This window comes from Engraulis encrasicolus, chromosome 13, assembly GCF_034702125.1.
Source record: "Engraulis encrasicolus isolate BLACKSEA-1 chromosome 13, IST_EnEncr_1.0, whole genome shotgun sequence".
In the NCBI taxonomy this organism is placed as follows: Eukaryota; Metazoa; Chordata; class Actinopteri; order Clupeiformes; family Engraulidae; genus Engraulis; species Engraulis encrasicolus.
Window position 1 is genome coordinate 10,211,831 of NC_085869.1, and position 24,060 is coordinate 10,235,890.

General features: G+C 44.2%; 3 protein-coding genes across 3 annotated transcripts in view; all 3 read left to right on the top strand.

The window, feature by feature from the left end:
• Positions 1 to 5,285, top strand: part of trpm2 (transient receptor potential cation channel, subfamily M, member 2) — a 52,478-nt gene extending 47,193 nt beyond the window's left edge. Inside the window, exons 31-33 of the mRNA XM_063213025.1 lie at positions 3,062 to 3,172; positions 3,895 to 4,011; positions 4,451 to 5,285. Coding sequence (XP_063069095.1) covers positions 3,062 to 3,172; positions 3,895 to 4,011; positions 4,451 to 4,576 — 354 coding nt within the window. The 3' untranslated portion in view covers positions 4,577 to 5,285. The remainder of the gene's footprint in view (positions 1 to 3,061; positions 3,173 to 3,894; positions 4,012 to 4,450) is intronic.
• Positions 5,286 to 5,410: 125 nt separating this feature from the next.
• On the top strand, positions 5,411 to 11,647 carry commd6 (COMM domain containing 6). The gene is made up of 7 exons (XM_063214429.1): positions 5,411 to 5,651; positions 6,103 to 6,161; positions 6,426 to 6,491; positions 6,597 to 6,673; positions 7,442 to 7,610; positions 10,411 to 10,563; positions 11,041 to 11,647. Exons 1-7 carry the CDS (start codon positions 5,627 to 5,629, stop codon positions 11,089 to 11,091), a joined length of 600 nt encoding a protein of 199 aa, XP_063070499.1. The 5' UTR covers positions 5,411 to 5,626; the 3' UTR covers positions 11,092 to 11,647.
• An 867-nt stretch (positions 11,648 to 12,514) lies between these two features.
• The window catches only part of tbc1d4 (TBC1 domain family, member 4), a 105,265-nt gene continuing 93,719 nt past the window's right edge, over positions 12,515 to 24,060 (top strand). The window contains exon 1 of the mRNA XM_063213026.1: positions 12,515 to 13,727. Coding sequence (XP_063069096.1) covers positions 13,332 to 13,727 — 396 coding nt within the window. The 5' untranslated portion in view covers positions 12,515 to 13,331. The remainder of the gene's footprint in view (positions 13,728 to 24,060) is intronic.

The following is a 24,060-nucleotide window of genomic DNA, read 5'->3' on the forward strand; positions in this document are numbered from 1 at the left end:
CCATAACACTGTTGACAAAATAATTAAGCAAATGTTCGCTTTCATTAGAGTATTTATCAAATGATTTAAGATTAAGCTTGGCAATTTGTTTGTTTGGAAACTTAAATATATACACTATGTAAACATCTAGGTCATTTAGTTGAAAAAAAATACTGATAATTGACATTTTGCTTTTGCCAAAAGCGTAGGGGAATCGTAGAATCAGTCCTACACACACACACACACTCCCAGTACACGGGCAACACTGCCCCAATGCTCACGGGCCCTAGGGCCTGATCCACGACCGTGGAGAGTGATAACGAGAGCTAAGCGGTAGGGGGGAGTAGCGGAGCAGGCCCCGCCCCAAACGGTACACGTTGGCGAAAGAAAAGACAGAAACTCAAAACACTCAAAAAGGAGAAAATAAATCACACCATAGAAATAAATCAAAGAAGAAATTAAATAAATTAAATCACACAATTAGTACGCTAAGATAGAAAAATCAAACTCAAATCACCCATGTGCTCACAGCAAAGGAAAGTGCAGAATTCCACCACCTGGGACGCCAACAGCACACGCTGGGATGAGGGGTCGGTCTCCTGTCCCAAGAGAGAGAGAGAGAAGAGCGAGAGAGAAGAGGAGAGAGAGAGAGGACAGTGGTACAATTATTCACAGGGAGTAATGCACACAAACTCCTGCCACTAGTATTGTGGCAATGCTTAGATGTTAATACTGTCCGATAGAAAAAGAAGAGAGAAGAACAGAGAGAGAAAGGACAGTGATACACTCATTCACCATAAGTAATGCACACAAACTCCTGCCACTAGTATTGTGGCAATGATTAAATGTTAATACTGTCCGATAGGAAAAGGAAAGAGAGAGAGGTGAGAGAGAGAAGAAGAGGCAGTGATACAATTATTCACAGTAAGTAACGCGCACAAACTCCTGCCACTAGTATTGTGGCAATGCTTAAATGTAAATACTAAATGTGGGGGGGGGGACAATGCAGACTGGACCCCGCCAAGTACCATGCGATAGCCCAACCCACAAAGGGGAACAAATAGTACACTCCAAATCACGCTCCCTTATGTTATAATAAGATTGGCAGAAGGCACGTCCTGGGAGACGGACTTATAAGTGTTTTCGAGTCGTTGATATATACATGGACCACAGAAATAAACAACATGGACAAGAGGCACTCAGACACGCAGTCACAGGTGTGCGTTCCCTTATCAAAGGTAGCGAGAGCCCGCCGGGTTGACGAATCCCGAGCGTGAGCCGGATCGAAACAAAACAGCAGCCACCGAAGCCGTGGGAGGTCGAGGGACAGAATCTCCAAGTAGCCGCAGATCTGTTAAGTTAATAACAAAACCACACTAAGTTATCAGGTTCACTAATGCCCCATGCTAGCAGCAAGGCGAGGAAGGGATACATACCGTTAGGCTGGAGATGGTTCTACAAGGCCACTATCCATTGTGAGCTCCGAACACAAACGCGCCACATTCCGCTGCTGTTCCAAAACCAAAGGAGAGGAATTAGACAAGGGCTACACCATGCAATCTAAGCAACCCACCGAGTCCTACGGTAACTTACCTAGCATCCAGAGACACTGCCACAAAGCTAGCCACCCCACGAGTCAGCTGGCCGCTTCCCACAGGGCAACGCAACCCCTCTGGCAACCGAGGCACCAAAGCACCGTTTGGATACACTGCAGAGCAAGCGAATTACGCAGTCAGAAAAAGGTCATCAAAGCAGCCAAAACTACCAGATAGGCACAACGCACTCACCACGCGATAGCCTTCGGCCTTCCACGCCAAATCCCACGACGAAACAAGGACTGTTCTCCCCGAATGAAACCAGGCATGTGCCAACCTCCAGGCCAAGCCCCTTAAATACCGCCCATAATAATCAGTGCGCACCTATTTCCCAGTTTCGGTATCCATGCAATTGCGCATCCCGTCACAATCGCACACAACAAAATTGCATTTATGCCTCACCCGTGCAAGGGGGCAGCCCCCAATGGCGCCTCAAGGGAGCAGTGTGGCAGGTCGGTACCATGCTCAGGGTTCCTCAGTCATGGAGGGGGATGGGGAGAGCACTGGTTAATTACTCTCCCCACCAACATGGCGGGTCGGGAGTCGAACCAGCATCCTTTGGGATACAAGTCTGATGCCCTAACCGCTTACCCATGACTGCCGATAAACAGAACTAGATGGACCTGTGTGGATGGTTCATTTTTCACATAGTATTCTACTGTGCTGGCTGAGGCTTTTTTTTTTCCTCTTCCATTTGCACTTGTTAATGCATTTGTTTCACTACATTTGTCACTTCTTGTCTTCGTGCAGTTTCCTGCCAGCCTCTTTCCTCACCTGTGTCTCATTAATCCCCCATCATGCAGTGCTGTGCTGTTTTTATAGTCATTAGTCTGCATTTTCACTCATTTGCAGTCTAATGAGTCTGGGCCCACGCTACAGTTACAGTAAACCTCTCATGCCATTTCACCCTCATTCATTTATGAATGTTTTTCCGTCTACATGACAGTTTTTGCATTGATTTGACATGTTGGGCAAATATAATATCAGAAAATGTTGAAAGATGTAGTAGTAGACTATGTATGTAATAGTATATATTATTTATTGGACTCATTGTAATGTATACGTTCCATATTCAATGTTCTTGATATACTGTGCAATGACTACACTGTACTTCACACATTCATCATATATACAGCATGAGCTGCACATGTGTGTTGATTGTGTGAGGCTCAGTATACAGTCATACCATAGTATATCAATAACATTATTACGTTACATGTACACAACATGTTTCCTACAAGTGTGGTGCTTTAAGACAGTGTTTCCCAACCTTTTTTGACTCGCGTTTTTGTTGTACCATGAGTACCCCCTATCCCATGCTCTCTGTATATTCCTTTATCCCAGTATGACTATACTCCATTCAATTGTCATTATCAGATTTTCCCGCGTACCCCCTGAGGTGTCCTCGCGTACCCCTAGTGGTACACGTACCCCTGGTTGGGAAACACTGCTTTAAGACATCACCCTGTGTGTGTGTCCTTCTGCAGGGGGCATTAAAAACAGGAGAGCCGCTTCCAGGCCGACTGAAGAAGCTCCTGGGAGACAAGCTATACCAGAGGATCAAGGCCAAACTAGGGGATGGAAGCCGACACAACACGGTAGCGTGCTTATAAGGGCCATACAGGACTACCATGAATACAGAAGCGCACGCGCGCGCGCGTGCGCGCGTGTGTGTGTGTGTGTGTGTGTGTGTGTGTGTGTGCGGCGCGCACGCTTTGGTTATTCCCAGTGGTTAAATTGGGTTTTGTAATGAGGAGAAGTCATTCCCTACTCACAGAGGTCAATATTGTATTGTTATAAAATGCTGCGGTATAGTGCTCTCAGCTTTGGCTGGCTGCACTACTATGAGCAGTAGAGGCTGAGATCCTTAGAAAACCATGGCCCATTACAAACTCCTATTATTTGTTATGGGGATCTAAAAGACTTTGAAATTTACTGCATGTTTACAGTGTTGTGTGTTGTGAATATCATTGTATTTTCCTTACAAACATGACCTCATGTTGCACATGAGACAATGCTGTCCTTCTCTCTTCTGGCCAATGCGTAGTGGTCTTACTTCCTGTAACTCCAAAGTATATCTGGAATTGAAATGCAAGGGGGTCAGAATAGGTTGATCTGATGTTGATTTGATCTGATGCCAGCATGATCTACCAGGATCAAAAAATGAGAATAAATTCTCTGACTAAGGCACTCCAAATTAAAATGTCTTCATTAATATGACAGGTCCTACATGGACATATTAAAAACAAGGCCCACGCGTAGCGGCATGAGTGCCTTCTTCAGGGCAGTGCCAGCATGATCTTGTTTTGCTGTTGTCCAGGTGTATGAGGGCTACGCTGATGACCCCAGGAATACGGACAGTGCTTGGGTAGAAACCACCGTTCTCAACATCCACTTGGACAGTGCTGGATCCCTCATGAATGAACTGAATCGAGCGGTTAGTGTTCAATTGATTTAAAACCCCATTATACACTTACCAGAGAGATACAGTGTGGTGGTGGGGAATTACTTACAACAGAAAATAATTTAAACCAATAAATAGACCTGTGTGACATATCAAAAAGGGCATTCATTTTAGGAGCCATATATGGATATTGAACACTACTTATTTTCAGAAATGTAAAAATGTTTTTTTTTTTTTTAAATTTCTGAAAATTGGGGCCCACGAGGGTGCGGGGCCCACCGGTGAGTCAGTTCTACGCGCCGCTAATTATGAGGGGGCCCTTTAAGCCAAAAGTGCCCCGTCCCTATTTCTCCCCCAGTCCAGCCCTGTATATTGTACATACCCCCCCCCCCCCTCTATTATTGCAGAATGCAGATCTCTTGCATGAGCATCGGAAATGACTCTTCTTTATTTTTGTCATTTGATCCATCAGGTCGCCGCCAGCCAACTATTATCTGAACGGATCCAGTGGAAGGGGGTCAGCAGCAAGACGCCAGTGCACACATACCAAAGAGAAGCCCTCCGATTGGTTGCCAAACTCCACCAGACGCCATTCTGATTCGCACAATACTTTCCTCCTCCCAGCCACGGATCGGACGTCTACCTGACTTTGTTGAGGAGCACTGCTAGGACATTTGAAATGCAGCAATAACAAAGTCAATGCTGTTTTCAAACATATGAAAACAAACAAACATTATTTTGTATATGTAAATTGATATGTAGAAATGCAGAATGTATATTGTGTATTGCCAACGTGAATGTACAAACCTGTTTAGGAAACTGTGACATACTGAGTGCAAAAAAGGAAAAAGTAATTTACAAAAAAAAGACACTATATGCACCAGCATCTGGCCACTTTGCTTGCAGAGAAAAAGGACATTCGTATTTTTTTAAATACTCTCCGTGCCCTCCCTTGGCTTGGCAAGATTTACATCCAGATAAACGTCTATACACGGTTAAATATTGGACACACACAGCTCGACCTTATAGCACTTTACTGTATAAGACAACACTGTCTTACTGTCTGCTCAATGTCATATATCCAGTCCAGTACACATCAGTATGCATCAATGAAGGGTCAAAAACCTCTGACTTTTATTGCTGTTCTATTTTTCATCCATTCTCTCATTCATAATCCGTTGGGTGTCCCTTTGACAAAGTTTACAGGAGGTGGGAATGAAAGACTGTGAATATTGTTTAATGTTGTCTATGCAACTTGCTCATGGGAGCTGTGTTAGTCAAGGGAATAACAAAATTATTTGAGAAAGTAAATGTTTGTCAGCAGACACATTCCTTCCAGTCTTGTGAGCGTATTGTGTAGAGCTAGTTCACATGTCAGGTGCGTTTCTCTTATTGACCGCTCGAGGGCAGTACATCTATGTTTAAAAAAAAATAATTATGATGCCACGAAAATATGCATTTCCGTGAATTGCTTAGATTTATGACTGTTATACGTTGAGACGCAAGATTTATCCATAACATGCGATAGAATACTGTTGTGGCATTTCTGATTTTGTTCACTATTTGCACTAAAACTGCACGCAAAGTTTCGGGAAACAAGGGATAACTTTCTACAGTGAAAGGTAGCAGCAGTGGTGGTGGAGCAGAGATGCCGGGATTGGAATCAACATCTGGTGGGTTTTTACCTCAAATCAGCTATCAAAACGTTCTTGTCAAGTCGATTTGGATACAACACGGGACTTTCTTGTGTGTAATGTTAGCTGTGTAATTTAAGGACACGCACATCCTAACGCTGGCTACAAACTTAGCTTCCATGCTAGCGGCGTTCACTTCCTTTTTTGCCGCTGACAGGGCGATGTTTACGTTAATCATTACATGTTAGGTTTGACATGCATTAAAACAGTAGCACGTGGCTGGTCCACATCAGCTGTGAAATCAAAACAGTTCGATAGGGCTTGCACATCAGCAACTAGCATGTGAGCATGTGAACTGGAATTAGCCATAGGCTACAGCTAATTTACACCACCATTCTTCAATTGTGTGTCCTAGGCCACTGCAAGTTCTAGTCAAACAACCACTATATCCCTTATTCTGACACGTTTCTTTTTATGGTTTTCGTCCCAGGGGTTGGTGTTACTGTAGAAAACATCGGAAGGCTACCTTCTGACATTTTCGCAGAAATGGTAAGTCTGAGCAATGTTGTCAGCCAGATTCCCCCCTCATTTTGACAGCTCCTGGGCATCCGTAGAATGTATGACACTTAAGCAGTGACTTCAGCACAACACGAAGAGATTTAGTGGTGGGCGGCAATAACTTATCCACACCATGTAAACAAGTCAAGTGGGTCTACGTGTTTGATGAATCACACACAGGTGCATGTTGGTGAAGATATGACGCCCTCCTGTGTGTGGGTGTCAGTTCTGATGGTAATCTGGTAATCTCTCCAGTGTCAGCAGGTGCTGGCTCATCTTCAAGGGCAAACCAGTGCAGTAGATTTGCCCAAAATTTCTGATGTGAGTAATAAGGCCACTTATTGCACGGGTCAGTTTTTGTTGACATATCCTTATTCTTCCCGAGCATACACCGAATTAACAAGGAAACTGTGTTTTGCTTTGCAGACATTGCAGAGAAATGGCATAGAGCTTGAATGGAAAGCACTGCAAAACATTGTCAGATTGCTGTCAAATAATTTCAGGTAATCCTGCTGTGTGACTTGGTTTCTGCCAAATCACAAGTTCACCATCTTTGTGTCTGCCGCTGTTTTTCACACACACTTGCACGCACATGCACAGTCATGGGTAAGCGGTTAGGCCATAAGACTTGTAGCCCAAAGGTTGCCAGTTCAACTCCCAGCTTGCCAGGTTGGTGGGGGAGAGTAATAAATCAATGCTGTTCCCCAGGGTGCGATTTGTCGGAAAACCAGAAGGGGGGGATATGTTTCAGATTTCAAGCAATATCAATGGAATTACATTAAACTGTGATAATAATTGTGTAGAAAAAGTGGCGATTATCAAAACTAGAAGAGGGGACAATTCCCCCCATCCCCCCCTACAAATCGCACCCTGCTCTTCCCCATCCTCCTCCATGATTGAGGAACCCTGAGCATGGTACCGTCCCCTCGTACTGCTCTCTTGGGGCATCATTTGGAGCTCCTCCCTTGTATGGGTTAGACATAAACGCAATGTTGTTGTGTGGAGTGAGCACTGTGTGCTGTGCTATGTCATAATGCTATGTCATAATGACAAGGGGAGTTTACTAGGTGGGCTTTCACTCAAAACACACAGACACACACACACACACACACACACACACACACACACACAGTACAGTACAGTAGGTTGTGGTGTCTCACTGAAAACACACACACACACACACACACACACACACAGTTCAGTACAGTAGGTTGTGGTGTACGGGGGGGGGCAAAGCGATCCTTCTCTACAGCTGCTGTTTTCTCTTGCAGAACGGCGGCGAGGAGCAGTCTCACGGCTGATCAGCTGGTGGCCCGGCTGGTTGAAGGGGGCGGGCAGTGGGCCAAGGCTGCGCTTCAGGTGCTGCATCAACTGTGGAGCGAGCATGGAGCACTCGTTCACACGTACCAGGAAGCCCACGCCATGGCCAGCATTGGACAGGTAGGTCTTCAAGTAACGCCCACTGGACGACAGTATATTTCTAATGAAAGGTTTATTGAACATAGACACGACCAACTGACATGATTTGCACAGACTGCTACTGACTACTAGACTGACATGCATATCCCCCGCTGCATGCATAGAACTTAGGGCTGCGTCACGGTCACATATCATGCGCAGTATGCAATATTATGCACTTAAACTTACTCTGCATGACAGTTCCTACAATAAGCTAATAATTAGCGCTCTGCATTAACACCAGCCAACCGGCCAAATGCTGGTAACATTTCAGTTTGGTTGGAGGAAAAGATCGACTTAATATAGCCACTTTGACCCATTAGTGAGCGTGTGTTGGGCTGGAAAGATTAACATCTACTTGCCATTTTGGCTGGTGATGAACAACATTAATTTAGAGCCCTGCTGATTATTATTTGTATTGTGTCATATTGATGTATTGCTTTCTAGATATGTTACAATTGAAGTGAAGAGAAGTGTTTTCATTGTAGAGCCTGGGAAATTTGCACAATCGTTCCGATCTAAGAGACAGCATGGATTCTATCCCTCAGCGAGGGTTCCAGATCTTGTCTCCAATCAGAGAGCAGGGAGGAGTGGAAAGGCGATGGCTGCAATTTGTTTGAATAGATATACCTGACACGATTGGCTACGTATGCCAAATGACACATTCGTAATGCTCAATAAACGGCCATGGGCAATCCCATGGATGGCATAGGTAGCCTCCAGACTATTTCACTTGTGAGATCGTCTGGTGTTAACGAGGCAAGGTTCTGTACATTAGAAGAGAAGAATGGCCTATTGTTACTATGCACTATACACATATGACCTATGGGGCTGCAAATGTTGCATTGGACAGGTAGGCCCTCAATTAACGTGGTACTACAATACACTACAATGTGGACTACTATACTATTATACACACATACAGTAAGATTGAGGTCATTTTTCTCATTGTGTGCATGTTGCAGTCTACTCCTATGCAACTTAATAATTCTGGACTAAATGAGAATGTACTATTGTATTATTGTTTTGAGTAGGAGGATGGGAAAGAGAGGTCAACCGTGTCCTGAGGTCACCAGAGTGTTGAATAAAGACCTTGTTTCACCAAACTCACCAGATAGTGTGTGGTATTCCCTCTGATAACGGGAGGCCTCTGAGCTATGCACACAGATGTATACATAGCGTGTTAAACATACGTTGCTGGGCAACCTCTGCTGGTAACTACAGGGCCTTGTGGTGTTCCACAAGCTGGCTCCTGACCTCTCGCTGGCTTGGTGCTCAGAGACAGTTGGCAGAGGAAGTCTCATTGTCTTGGGTTGCAGCTGACGTCATAGTGCTGCCCCCTGGTGGTGATCTTTCCTACCTTCGGATTGGTAGGAAAATACCGCTTTCAGTTATGGAAAGCTGAGGTTCTCAGCTTTTAAACAAGTCCCATGGTGTGTCTTTAGGTCTAATTGAAAATATTCTGTGTCAGATCGAAAAAATGAAGTTTTGAATGGGTTTCAATGGCTCCAAGCCCAGGTTGTCCACCATTTCAAATTCGCGCGCTCCTGTGATGGGGCATTCTGACGTAACTGCAACCCAAGAATTGTAACATCTCTGGTCTGGGGTGCATTTCTCGAATGCATACTTATTAGCCAGTTAGCAACTTGGGTAGTTGCCAATGGGAAACTGCATTGAAAACAACAAAGTAGCTATCATAGTAAGCAACTATGGTTTTGAGAAATGCACCCCTGGTCAGGTTTTTAATCACACACATCCAGGTAGAATTGTTGCAGGTCACACCAAAATAGATGTGAAAGACATAAAAACCACATGTAACGTATGCCAGCTAACAGAGGTAAGTAATTACACTGGAGGATGACCTTGGTTACAGGCACGCCGTTGAGCTTCAATAAAGGTTGCCAAGATACTGTATGTGACCCAATGGGCAGGAACGTCACCAATATGGCCTTTTGCCCTCACCGTAGCGAATCGAATTCCTGCGCCTGTCAGATAGTAGCCTGGGCCCGCCCATTCTAGTCTTGCAAATCAGGAAACCACAGGCCTAAAGGTAAATCTGGAGAGGTTAATGACGTCATGACGGCCATCTCTATTGCCAGAGATGTTCACAACCCTTGAGGCTCTCCCTCCGACTTCAGTCAGTGTTCCACAGCTGCCTTCTTAAATTGTATTTTCCATGTACAGTACTGCAATTATAGTTAGGTAGGTTGCATGGGGCAGCCATGGCTCTATGGTTACACTGCTAGACTTAACATCAGAGCGTTGCAGGTTCAAAGACCACCCTGACTAGCACCTTCACCCATGGCTGAAGTGCCCTTGAGCAAAGTACCTAACCTCACATGGCTCGCCTCCCATGACTTGCTAATGGTTGTTTGCTTCTCCTCAAAGTGGGAGGAGTTACAGATTTTTTGGGAGCTCAGAAACAATATTTGTATTGGTCTTGGCCTAACTAGAAGCAATGCTGAAGGTGTTGCGTCACTAGGAGGGCACGGCCTTTGCTTCTCCTCAAAGTGGGAGGAGTTACAGATGTTTTAGGAGCTCAGAAACAATATTTGTATTGCTCTTGGCCTGACTAGAAGCAATGCTGAAGGTGTTGCGTCACTAGGAGGGCGTGGCCTGGCTACCAGGGACTGTAACCAATACCCTGTATATCTAATATATATCAAATAGTCGGTTTGGAATCAAGCGTCAGCTAATGTAGTAATGTAATGTAATGTAATGTAATGTAATGTGATGCATCAATCCATTCCCACAATTCCCTAACCCTTCTCCTGTTCTCCAGCTGGTGGACCTGCAGTGGAAGCTGGGCATGGCGGTGAGCTCGGACACCTGCCGCTCCCTAAACTCCCCCTACGTCTCCCTGCTGCTCAAGGTGGCAGACACCGCCGGAGAAGTCACCTACAAGTCCTTCGAGATGTCCATCCCTCAGTTCCAGGTGCGCTGACCGAGGGTTTAGTCTTGCTTATAGTATATCGGTGACATTAATATTGAAGTTTGACATGCTCAATTAATTTAATAATTATTAGACTTATCCAGTTGTGCTAATGTGCTGTTTTGTGTGATTTTCTACGTTTTCATTCCGTGTTTTAAAAAAAATGCAGGGCTTACATTTGAACACAACTTAATTGTAATTAGGCAACCGTGTTTTGTCACTATTCATTTTATAGATGTATGATGTCCATTATGTCTAACTGTTATAGTAAAATTTGGTTATTATTTTGCTTCAGGCATGTAAAAGTTTCATCTTTTACCTGACATGTTGACTCTGGTGAAGGTGGAAGCTGTAGACTACCATCGAAACATGTCAGGTATAAGATGAAACTGTTACATGTCTGAAGTAAAAGAAAACCTTAAGATTTACTGTTAATTTTGTTTGGAGATATGTTGGTAATTTCACCTCATTCTGTTGCAGAACTTTCACCAGCAGTTCAAAGAAATGGCTGCAGCACTTGAGACCGTGTGAGGCCAGCGAAGCACTCCATATCGCCTTCAATTTATTGCTCTACCTTTTGCAGACAGTGTTTACCAAAATGTTTACATTCTAACAAGGGGTACTTCTCAAAGTGAAGTGTCCTATCCTTGCTTGGACGAGTAAATCCCATTTTTCACGAACTTCACCAGAATATCTATAACAAGCTGTAATAACAAGTGTAATATCCAGCAAAAAGCTGTAATAAGTGTAATTAATAATTGACTCCCACAAAATATGGGTGTTTTACTCGTCCTTGCAAGGCTAGTACACTGCACTTTGAGAAATACCCAATGTGTTTTGCCAATGTGCATTATGTACAATGTTCTCTCCTTGTTTTCCCAGGCTAACGAAAGCAATCATGTGTAGGAGAGGAGGGTGTTCTGTTGTAATTACCTTTTAACTAATAATAACAAACTCCTTTTTTTGTTGTAATAGTAACTTCTGTTTATTTCTTACATTCTAAAAGCACATCCATTCCATTTATTTATGCTCGATGCCATGGAAGACTTTCCATGATGCAAAACAAATAAATAAGGAAACAAAGGAACCTTTATGTGTGTGGATTAGTTTGTTTACTCTGGGTTGCCTGCTGTTGCTGTAGCTGGTGACAGGACAGGACACCCCAGAAGATGTTTATGTTGACTACTGCAACTGTGTGCAGAAACTAAAGTGCCCTCGGAGGAGTGGGTCGCGAATGCTCAGTGGTGGTAGAACTAGACTGCCTCTGCTGAGGTTACATGCGCTGCATGTTTAATCTATTTCTGGGAGAGTGGGGGGATTTGCCTGCCTGGCTGGCATCCGGTTACATTCGCAGCCAGCCACCTACAGCATCAAGGCAACATGAATAGGCAACAACAATACTTTTCAGGAGACTTGGAGCATCTGAGGGGAAAATACAATGGGCATTGTTGGTGTTAAAACCAATTTCAACTGGATATGGCTGAACGCAACAGTTTGAGAGAGGTAATTTCCGGTTCAGGCACTTAATTCAAAATAAATGGCAACCAAACTTAAAAAGTAATTAAACAAAAAAAAAAATCACACTAAAATGTGTATAAAACTGTTAACATGGATTTCCTCATCACAGAGGAGTGTCAAAAAGCCAGTAAATACATGTGAGCAACATGCTCTTCAGTTTTACCCCTCCCATTTTCTTGAAAAAGGCACAGCTGTGCCAACATGGCGAAATCTGCTGTAGAACTACCTCGTGCTTTATCTCTGCCTCGTGCAGACAGCAACCGGTCTGTGTACAGCGGCCAGGCATTTTTTGCTCACACACCTGTCTGAATAAGATTTACCTGCAACTGTGCCTCAAACCAGTTCTCATCTTCAAACCAGCGTGCTCTGTCACGTGTGCTCTCTCCTCCCTCCCTCCCATCACAAGTACACAAGAGCCTTTTCCTTCGCACATGAGTTGAGTTCGGGTGGGACTCCTATCACGTAACGTCAGACACTCCTCCCAAGCACCCGCGGAGGAGGAACGGACACACACAACCACCACCCTGCCCTCTCCTCGGTCGCTGTCTGCGTGCGACTGCGAAGAATTTCGGAGCAAAGTCAGAGAGACAACAACGTGAGAGGACAAGGAGTTGAAGGATATATATTTAGCCAGAGGTCGCCTTTTGTGTCCGAGAGGAAGGGGACAGTGCCTGAGGAGGAAAGCAAAGCAAGGACGAGAAGGCTAGAACTACTTTTTGAAATCCAATGATTTTCTTCATGTCGATTTTGTGTTTACACTCGAGGTTACAAGCGCCACGTTTTAGCACGTTGCAAACTTCATTGCATTTGCGACTGGGTCTTTGCTAGCCGTTAGACATTTTAGTGGACTATTTTGTATTGGTGGTGTCTTTTCCCCTTTCAAAATGTTTTGAAGTAAACTCAGGTAATGGCACAGAAGTCATATAAACAAACACTGCAACTGTCTCGTGGGCAGCGTCAGTGTTTCCCTTTATTTTTGAACAACACGAGGAACGCGTGGTGAGAGCGCCCTTGCTGCAATAACTTTTGCCCCAAAACAAAAGATTTCGTCTGTGAGCAAGGAATGGGGCGTGCATGGCAGCGTCAGAGCAACGAGGCAGTCGTTGATTTTTCCAATCTTTGATTCCCCTCTCGTTTTTTTGCCTTGTTATTTACTGTTGAATGTATTCGCCGTTGACAATTACTGCAAAGCCACAGTAGACGTCGCGCGACCGTTTCACTATCACGTATCACGTCCACAGACCTCTGAAGAAATGGAAGGTCAGGATGACAAAGGGAATAATCTGCCGAGGCCAGATAAGAGATTTGGGCTCTGGTACATGGGATGGTCCTCGCTCGATCGACGGACTACCCTTCCTATGCTGCCTTGGCTGGTGTCAGAAATCCGGAGGAAAAGTGAGAAGAACGAATCAGGTCCCGGCCAAGCCAGGGAAGTTTTTTTGACACTCATGCCTCCCCTAATCCGATGTGTGCCTGCAAACAGCACCAACGCGTCTGTGTTTATATTTGAGCACAAGGCGCAGTACATATCACGGTTCATCCACAACAGTCATGACCCCCTCTCCTTCGCCTACCTTATCCGGAGCCAGCCCGATAACCCCGAGTCTGAGATGGCATGCCATGTCTTCAGGGCTTGCGACCCAAACCAGGTAACCCCACTTGTGTCCGTGCGTTTGGGCACCATGAAACACCCAGACAGACGCAGAAGCACAGACACTACACGCACACAAACACTCAGGCACGCACAGCACACGTCTTGTCCTCGAGCCAAGAATAGAGTTACAGAGGTGATTGTGCATTAAATATTTTGAGTTGTGGTCCCTTGCAGAGTCTGCAAGAGGCTAGGAAGGCAAGGTTGGCACTTGGCAACACACCAGACAAACAAGGAAATAGTTGCCTTGACCACGTGTAAATTGTGAACGTGTCTAGCTGCGCCCGAAAAGGCCTGCATTTACATGTCCAACAAATGGATTATGATGTATGATTAGGTGTAAGACTGGGCAGTTTATTAATCTATGGCAGAACAGAAGTCAAGCCTGTTGACTGTCAGTTGGTAGGTCTACCTTGCATCTTGTATTTTGCAGAAATCTATGGAGCTGTTCCCTGTTGCATTATTTCAGGGGCATTATCAACTGCGTTGCATCTATGTGCTTTCTTCAGGGCTGATTAAAAGCAGTGGTCTGGAAAATGTCAAGTCATCGACGTGTTGCGAGTTTACACTACTTGGGTGACAGTGCATGTTTTGGGGGGCTATGTAATGACTTCCATTACATTCAGCAGTGGAGACTGTGGAGATGGCATTTCATGTTGTGTAGGCCTAATAAGTGGATGGCCACTTATTCTCGGCTATGGTGTGCATCTTTGTGGAACACATTTCATTTCTATATTTTGTAGCATCTTACTGTAGATGGGCATGTCGATGGGCCTATTCACACCCTGATAACACTCGGCTACATTATCACAACTTTGCTATGACATGCAAGGAGTCTTGACTAACTGATTAGGACATGGGCATTACCATTATAGTGACAAGTTATAACAAAGGCTCTGCAGGAAGGATAGTATGCAGGGTGTGTGTGTGCGTGCATGCGTGCAAAGGCACGTGCGAGTGTTAATGTGTGCGTGCGTATGTATGCATATTGCATACCTGCCTTTGACTGCGATATTGTGACCGTGTGTGTAGTGGATGTGTGTTCCCATCGTGCAGACAGGGAGGGGAGGATTGTTTGTCCCTACACACAGGAAAGTATTTCCCTGCACTTAGAGGCCATCCCTGCTGTGTACACACACACACACACACACACACACACACACACACACACACACACACACACACACACACACACACACACACACACACACACACACACACACACACACACACACCTCAGCTCAGCTTTCTGACTGGTTAGCACACCTCACAAACTGCACCAGCCTCTTTCTCAGCCACTCCCCCTCGCACCTCATGTACACCTCGCACATCTAACAGCCTAGAGCTGGCCCAGACCTGGGCCGGCTCTCAGGGGGCCCCAGCCAACCCAGTGGTTGTGCAGGAAAAACAGGCATGATGGTAAACATGTGCTGGGCCAGGCAGCTGGCGGTGAAGCTACACATTTTGGCCACTGTGCAGAGGCACAGTAGTAACAATGGACTTGATCATCATTACATAAAAGTGCAAGGGTAATGATGTGGCAGTAATACATGTCAAAGTGGCTAATAAGTTTGGCTAGTAAAATCTTTTCTACCAGCCAAACTGCATTTTCACCAGTATTTGGTCGGTTGGTTGTTGGTTATGAAACCTGACTTGATCATTACATATATATAAATACAGGGGTGATGATGTGGTGGTAACAAGGAGCTACATTCATTAAGGGTTATCCAGGGTATACTGATAGATCAAATGTATTTTTTTAAAAAAACCCAGATTGAATGAAAAGGCTGTGTCACATAGCACTGCATCGTCTGAGAGAGCCACTCACCATCACAAGTAGGGAAAACAATGAAGCCCTTATCCGTTATCCGTTATCCGTTTTGGCTGCGTTTCATCCTGGCTATTTATACCACGACTTATGCTATAGCTGCAGGTTGTGTTTAAAAACCTTGCCGTTATCGCCTTGGTCGTTATTTGTTTTTTTATCAGGAGGTTATTAGATCAGGTCTGCCAGGGGCACTTTTTAATGCACTCCAGGGGGTAGTAGTGTGTACAGTCAGCTGAAATCAAACAGTATGAGTGGTGTAGTGTGGGTGATGTGTTATGCAATTCCAGTTTGTTGTGTCGTCCCCCCACGAAGTTAAACAATGGCTCATTGTGGAAACTGTTGGACGTTTGGGGTTATTACAGTTCGTAAGGATGTATTGTCTTTATTTTTGTGATTTTTTTTGTTTTGTTCAACAGTTGCCATGTCTTGTGTTTCTTTCTCTCTTTTTTTCTTTTTATTCCCCCTGAAGGCCTTGGCACATTACTTGTTTGTGTACCAAGGTCAAAAACCAAACTACGGTACTAACTTTATCAACTGAATAACGATACTATGTTTTCAGGACATGGGTAGACTAATAAGTGGTTGTGATTGCCTGCCTCTTTCATTTGCAAGCCCAAAGCACTGGGCCCAAAGTAGCAGTGTTTTCACTCCATTAGTTTTAGACACCGCGACATGAAAGACATGATCATTCCTCCAGTTCAAACCATAAGAAGTAAGCTTGGTTATTGCAACCATAAAATGTGCACTGTGTAATATTTTAGTAGTTTACGTCCAGAATTCATGCTGCCCATGTTACCTCTTTCACAACTTACCACCACCATCAACATCAAGTATTCATTATGAAAGGGAAAACTGCACTTTTCATACATGATACTCCATTGTCTGCCATTTTAAATTTCCAGAATTAGATTTTTTTAGCTGCAAAACTTACTATACTTTGGTCATACTAGTAAATATTAGTTAATTATTTCGTAAATATTTATGAAAAGATCAAATTTGGCAGTAGACAGTACAGTTTCAATGAGCAGCATAGTTGCAATACCTACTCTGACCACCATCCTACACAGTGCACCTTTATAACAATGGCAAAAGCTGTTTTGTGTTAAAGGGACAGTTAAAGGGACACTACCCTTGACTTGTCAGTACCTGGTGATGCCACATTTTTCGGCTCAGCCCTTTCCGAGATATGAGCAATTCTAATGGGGGCAGCGTTTGTTTACATTTTTAAAAAATGAAACATAGGCCAACTCCAAATATTTTCCCAAAAGGTACTGCTGTTTGCTAGTTGTCTGCTGATGTTTTATAACCTTTTGGATGTTTTTGGGATTAAATAAAAATATTTTTTTGAAATGTAAACAAAGAGCTGCCCCCATTACAATGACCAGGATCTCGGAAACGGCTGAAGAAGAAGAAGAAAAAAAATCTCAGGCACTGACAAGTCCAGGGTAGTGTGAGCATTACAACTGCATGTTGAAATTGACCAAACTGTCCCTTTAAGCCTGTGACAGTACAGGAAAAGTTCTCTAGTGTTCCTTTAATTACGCATCTTTCATGGTAGTCATTTTTTCAGCAGCAGACACGTTGCAGTGAGCTCTCTTGGTCACCAACTGTATCCTTTCTTGCATGAAGAGCCTGGACGCGCACACACACACACACACACACACACACACACACACACACACACACACACACACACACACACACACACACACACGGGTGGTTGACGTTTAAGGGCGTAACGCAAAAAAAAAAAAGTTTTTCAAATTCCTGAAAAAAATGATGGATAAAAATTGGAAAAAATTAGAAAAAAATAAAGCACTTAAGCTTAGTGGTCTGTGGAATTTCATCTTATTTTTGCCATTTTTGGGAAAATGTGTCTAGCATCAACACATTGCATAGGCTTGTCACACTGCAGGAAAATGGATTCACACCACAGGGAATTCACTGCATTATGGCCATTTTAATCCTTTTGTATACATGACTGACATCTGAGCTCATGCTAACTTGATAATGATATTGTGTTTAATCTTAATATGTGTTTTCATTTATAAAAAAAACTTTTTTTCCTCCTGTAAGAGCAGTCACACCACAGGACACCATAAAATGAACCGAAGCATTGCGTGACAGAAAGATTGCAATATGAAGACATATTAAGAGGTTAAGAGTCACCTTAAACTTCCACAGCACTCTCCAATAACTGAGGTACTGACTGGATAGGAGCCAGTCTTTAAGACCCTTGTAGTTGGCCTTGCAGCTGCCCATTCACAAACATTGACATACATGTCACCCCACAGGACGCAATTTGTGTTACGAAATTGAACTTGTAGTTAACATTACTGTCTTGAGTTTTTTCACATTCACATATCTTAATATAAAGTTAATATTTATGCAATCATGCCAAATGCTTCATACATTATTCAAGATGTTGTTGGTTAATTTATATATATATTATCATTCCAGGTTTCATTAATGTTACAGTCACACCGCAGGATATTTGATATATAAACCTTTACATAAATCGTAACAAAAATGTTTCTTCTCATCTAAGACTAATATGAAACATAATGTACCACATCTTCTTTCATTGACATACGTTTTTTAAAGGAAAAATAACAGTTTTGTAGGTTTTTAACCAATGTTACGAAAAAACAAGGCGTCACGTCTCCCACCCACACACACAATTTCCCTCTAGATTAATAAATGATGCTCTACTCCACACACACACACACACACACACACACACACACACACACACACACACACACACACACACACACACGGGTCCCCGCTGAGATCCCTGTAAGACCCTGTAAATAGAAAAGACCTTGGTCATATCGTGCCAGTCTTTTTGGCAGGTTGTGCTGGTGACCTTTCACATGGAATCCGGCCCCAGACATGTGCCTGAGTACTTTTGTCTGCTGCCCATGTAGGTGACAGGCGGCCTCGACTGGACCTGGCTTTACCAGCAGTATCCAAGTCTTGAGCAATGCAAGTAGACGTAACCCTTTCATGCTAGTGGAACCAGTGGAGGAACAATTGCAGACAGGGCCCCAGGGCAAGACACTGATAGAGCCCCTATATGGCCTGCCAAGGTCACAATAGGGCCCCCACCACCAATGCAGGAGGGCCCTGGGCCCCGGGGCAAATGCCCTGCTTGCCCTCCCTATAGCTCCGCCCATGGGTGTAATTTTAGGGGGGGATGGTGGGGACATGTCCATACCACTTTTGAGATAAACCTAGCTTGTCCCCACCACTTTTTCACAAATATAATGCAAAAACAGCATATCCGGACAATTTGCCATTGAAATGTCCCCACCACTTTTCGAGCCAAACCTACACCTTTGCCTCCGCCCCTGAGTGGAACACCACTCACTGTTTGCTGATGAAGCGGAGCCCCTTACCAGACACTGTCCTGCCACTGGGACATTGTACTAGTTACTGAAAAAGCTATATTACCGACACTAGTATGACCATGCACAGGGCCTTTGGTAATACATTACGACTTGGTCATTGCCATTCCGGTAATAACTACCGTAATTCATAACAGGATTAGTGTCTTAAGGGGTTAACGCCATCATAGCAACATGGCTATGACATGTTATGACTTGCATATTAATACATGGTGGTCATTAGCATCTTGGTAACAGAAAGTATTATTGGGGTTAAGTTGGACTGTATCAAATTAAAATATGTGGAATAGTAGTGTGGAAGCCTAAACATTCAGGGTTCTTGGGCATATTTGCTGTCATGCACAAAGTTTTCTTGCAACATTTTGTAACCTAGATCAAGTCTCTATCTGTGATTACAGACAAACCTATGTCTGTTTTGTTTTGCAATGTGGAGATCCTTAATCGACAACAGCACATGAGCAATGTGTTTTAGAGTAGCATTTGATCTGTGAGAGAGCTGCAGAATAAATGCTGTAGAATAAATGCTGTGTCATAATTTGTGGTAGCTTTCTTGGAGATGTTTTCTCTCATGCACAAAGTTTTCTGACAACATTTTGTAACCAAACACAAGCAGGAAATCAGAGTGCTTCTGGGTCTTCACCTTTTTTCCCTTGGTGCTCATCAGTGTAGGGGCTTGCAGACTTATTCAGGGTTGAGAAAATCCAAGCCACTCAAGGTTACAATTTTTATACTTTTTTTTATTTGGCTACAATGCCTACACGTTTCAGCCCTTATTGCCTTCTTCAGGACATATTCGACTCTGACTTTCTCTATCCTGAACATTTTGTAACCTTTCTCTAGTGTACATCTGTGATTACATAGTGCTGTGTCATGATATGAGGTAGTGCTCCATGTAGGGATGCACCGATACCCGCTATCGGCACCCGATACTGCTCATTATACCTGTACTCGTACTCGTCAAGCACTTACCGATACCAGGAACGATACTGCTATTACACAAAACAATGTAAAACCTTGTCACGTTCTGTGGACTTGAAAGCAGCATGGAAAAAAGTGCCACCTCATACATTTACTAACATTTAAATCTACATGGAAATGGACAATAAAAATATCACAGGTGGAAAAAAACAAGACCATGCATTTATTTTCATTGTATTTTGGTGGTGTAAGGTATCGGTATCGGTACTCGGTATCGGCAAGTACACACATTAATGTACTCGTACTTGTATCGGTTTTCCAAAAAGTGATATCGGTGCATCCCTAGCTCCATGATCTCCACTTTCCCCTCATTCCCATATCTGGCTGCGTCTCCATGCAATTTCAATCTTCTGTGTTAACCCTGTTACTTCGTTTTTTGACAGTAAAGTACACTTTGACTTTTGAGCTGCAGAGTAAATACTGTGTCATGATCCGAAGTAGTGCTCCATGACCTCCACTTTCCCCTAATGTCCTCTTATCTGGCTGCGTCTCTCTCTGTGCCACGTCTTGCAGAGAGAGGAACACTGATGGATCCTTCCAAAGCGGTGCCCAGCTGTAGTTTTTAATTTAATTCAGGGGGGGGGGCTACTTGGCAGGCAGAAGTGCAATCAGATGACTGTGGAGTGGAGGGAGGAAGTTCCGGAGCCTTTTTTTTCTGCAGATGTCAGTGAAACGCAGCAAGTGTGCTGTTGGACTGCACCGCAGGAAAGAGCAGAACAGAAGCACCAGATCGACTTAACATGCAGCGCAGGAGGACAGGACTCTCGCTTACTAGTCAGACACCTGCACTGGACCGGTCAGCTGGATAGTTGGCTCTCTCTCCTGGCTCTTTCTCTCTCTCTCGCACACTCTGTCTCTCTCTCTCTCCCTTTCTCTCTCTCTCTCTCTCTCTCTCTCTCTCTCTCTCTCTCTCTCTCTCTGTTTCTTTCATGCTTTCACAGATGATCCAGTGTCCCCACTGATGGGATGGGTCTGTGTGTCTGTGTCAGAACCACTTTTGTGGAGACCGACTGAGTCATTCACAAGAGACCTAGACAGACTGCAGCAGCGGAGCAAGCTTTTTTTTTTCGGAGTGCGTTCCGTGCCATTCAGACAGCGAGCGCAGTGTCCCTGAGATGCTGCCCGCACATATGACGTAGCAATCTGTGCCAGAGGACAAAGAGTGAACGAGGGAGGGAGTAAGTTGGGAGGGAGGGGTAGAATGAATGGGTGACTGCATTTCGATTGAGAGTACCTGGCTCAGAAATAAGCTTAGCATGCTAAGTAGAGAGACTCTGTCATGCAGGGGGTGGAATTCTATTCTAATGCCAAATTGTATGACATCCAGAACATGTCATAGTCCCTTGCCATTACCTTTCACTCCATTCTATTTTGCCTCCAGCCATTTTTTTTATTTGCTTGTTGACGTCTGTCAGAGGTGGCGTGTTCTCAAACACACGTCTGTCACATTGCAAAATGTATCGTCAGGTTTGTCTTTGTTTTGTTTTAAAGGTATGCTGCTGTCGGACAAGTCTCACGTTTCACTGTGTCTATGAAGGCAGCCTTTAAATGTAGGCTGACTGCTTCATATCTGCACACAGACAATACAATATTCACTGTAGGCTTACATAACCTTTTTCATGGTTCCTGGCCTTATCAAAGCAAACTGGCCCAGAAAGACTATTACTGTGCTAACCTTCTAACAAGCATGACTTCCTAGCTTGCAGTGTGTGTTTTGATTTGCTCATTATTTTTTTATGAAACCAAAGCATTTCAGTTGACCCTTTCATCTATCTGACTTAGAAGAACCGGTTGTTGAGGTTTCTGCTGTACTGTCTCGTCCGTATAAATGAATGTTTTGCAGCGCACAGGATAGGACTACATGACAGATTTCTTTTTTCTTGGTCATTATTTCAGTAACCAAGGGATAAAGACAAAGTTTGTGTGTGTGTGTGTGTGTGCGTGCGCGTGAGCAAGCGAGCGTTTGGAGAGAGCACATTGTTTCTTTGGCGTTCCATTCTGTCGCACAGTGATGTTCTATGGTAGCCTGGGAAATCCCATTCTGATTTGCACAATCGTTAAAATCTGAAAGACAGCATGGAGTCTACCCTCAGCGAGGGTACCAGATCATGGTCCCTGTCCCTTTCCAATCAGAGAGCAGGGAGGCGTGGAAAGGCGATGACTGCAGTTTGTTTGAATAACTGATACGACTGGCTATGGCTACGTATGCCAGATGATACACATTCGTAATGCCTAATAAACAGCCGTCGTCAATCGTAAACCTACCATCATTTGCTCGTCGTTTGCCTGATCAGGCCATATGTAGCCGGCGCTATTGGTAGCCATAAATTATATTTTTGGAGAATGGGTTCCAGAGTGGGAAGATATACAAACACTGTTGTTCGCTCGTTCGCGTTGCCATTGTTACAACCAAAATGTTTACATCTTTTAGGAGATGAAGACACCATCGGTGAAAGTGCCTTCCGTTCTGTGTGCTCTGCAGACGAGGTCTTAGGCCAAACAATCCCCAAATGTGTTTTCAGCTGAGCCCCCCCAGTGATTATGTGCTTATGTAGGCCGGGTCATTGTTGGTGTTGCTGAAGTGGTGTGCTGCGTGCAGTGCTGCTGGGTAAATGTGTCACGGTTCTTCTCTTTCCTCTCTCCTCTCTCTGGGCTTCTGACCTAGCGGGCCACTCGGAGACTTTGTCTTGCTGCTGCATTGTCCACCACCCACGGCCTCTGCCTGTGTACCTAATGAGACACCCACATTTCACGCAATTATATTATGTGATATCATATGTGTAGCCAAAGCTTGTGAGTGAAAAACAAAACAAAAAAACAATAACGCTAGCAATAATCTTTCCTTGTTTTGTCATACTAATATTACCAAAATCTCAACAAATCCCCTCCCCTACCCCCACCTGACATCAAGCCAAGGGCAGGCAGGCAGGCAGGCAGGCAGGCAGGCATGGAAAAGCCAGTGCGGTGCGGTGGCCTCGAATGCCAGTTTGTTATTGAGATGGATATAAGCATAGACAGGAGGATTATGGAGCATTATGGCTTTGTGTGCTCTGCTCTGCGTGGCCTGTGGCCTCCTTCAGATTGTGCAGTACAGTGCAGCTTTGTGTGCTCTGCGTGGCCTCCTTCAGATGTTCAGTACAGTACAGTGCAGCTCTACTCCAGGGCCGCTGACAGCTTTGGCAGGGTCTGGGACAAAGGCATCTGAAAGGGCCCCCACGCCCAACATATACAACGAAATGAGGATCCAATTCTGGGCCCCTTCCCCCCCTGGCATAGGCGTTTTTTTACATTGAGCAAGATCAGGCAATTGCCCAGCGCCTCGGCCATTCAGGGGCCTCGTTGCTGAATTACGGTATAATTTTTCCTGCATTCATACATCATCCATTATTATGGGGGGCCCTCAATATTGTTCTTTGCCTAGGGCCTCAGATTTCTTAAAACGGCCACTGCCCCCTGGGCCCGGGTCAAGTCACCCGTTTGTTCCCACCCCCTGTCGGCGTCGCTGGTTCTCCTCTACTCTAGGCACCTCACAGGGTCGCATGCGCTACTGCACAACAACAATGCTCTTCAAGATATTTAGTACTTTTTGTGACTAAATTTACTAGGTGTGGTGGAGAAGAGACTCTTTGTCTTCCTAGGAAACAAGTGCCTTATGACTGTGAATGTTTAGTGTAATAGTGAGACTTAATTCATCACAAAGAAAAGTCCATCAACATGGGCACACCATATATACCTGACTCTCGCGCAGATCGAGCTCACGAAGTGTAACGAAGATGCACGAAGCACTCGGGGTCTCGCGAGAGCCAGGCTACACCATATGTGGTTGTTTGACGTTTAAGGGCGTAACGCAAAAAAAAAAAAAAAAAAGTTTTTCAAATTCCTGACAAAAATGATGAATAAAAATTGGAAAAAAATAGAAAAAAATAAAGCACTTAGTGGTCTGTGGAATTTCACCTTATTTTTGCCATTTTTGGGAAAATGTGTCCTGCATCAACACATTGCATAGGCATGTCACATCGCAGGAAAATGGAGTCACACCACAGGGAATTCACTGCATTATGGCCATTTTATCCTTTTGTATACATGACTGACATCTGAGCTCATGCTAACTTGAT

What these genes read in the sequence shown, in the direction of transcription:
- commd6 (XM_063214429.1), top strand. Translation starts at nt 5,627, where the DNA reads ATGCCGGGATTGGAATCAACATCTG. An exon ending in GGGATTGGAATCAACATCTG is followed by an intron (nt 5,652 to 6,102) that starts GTGGGTTTTTAC and finishes TTTTCGTCCCAG; the next exon opens with GGGTTGGTGTTACTGTAGAA. An exon ending in CCATGGCCAGCATTGGACAG is followed by an intron (nt 7,611 to 10,410) that starts GTAGGTCTTCAA and finishes CCTGTTCTCCAG; the next exon opens with CTGGTGGACCTGCAGTGGAA.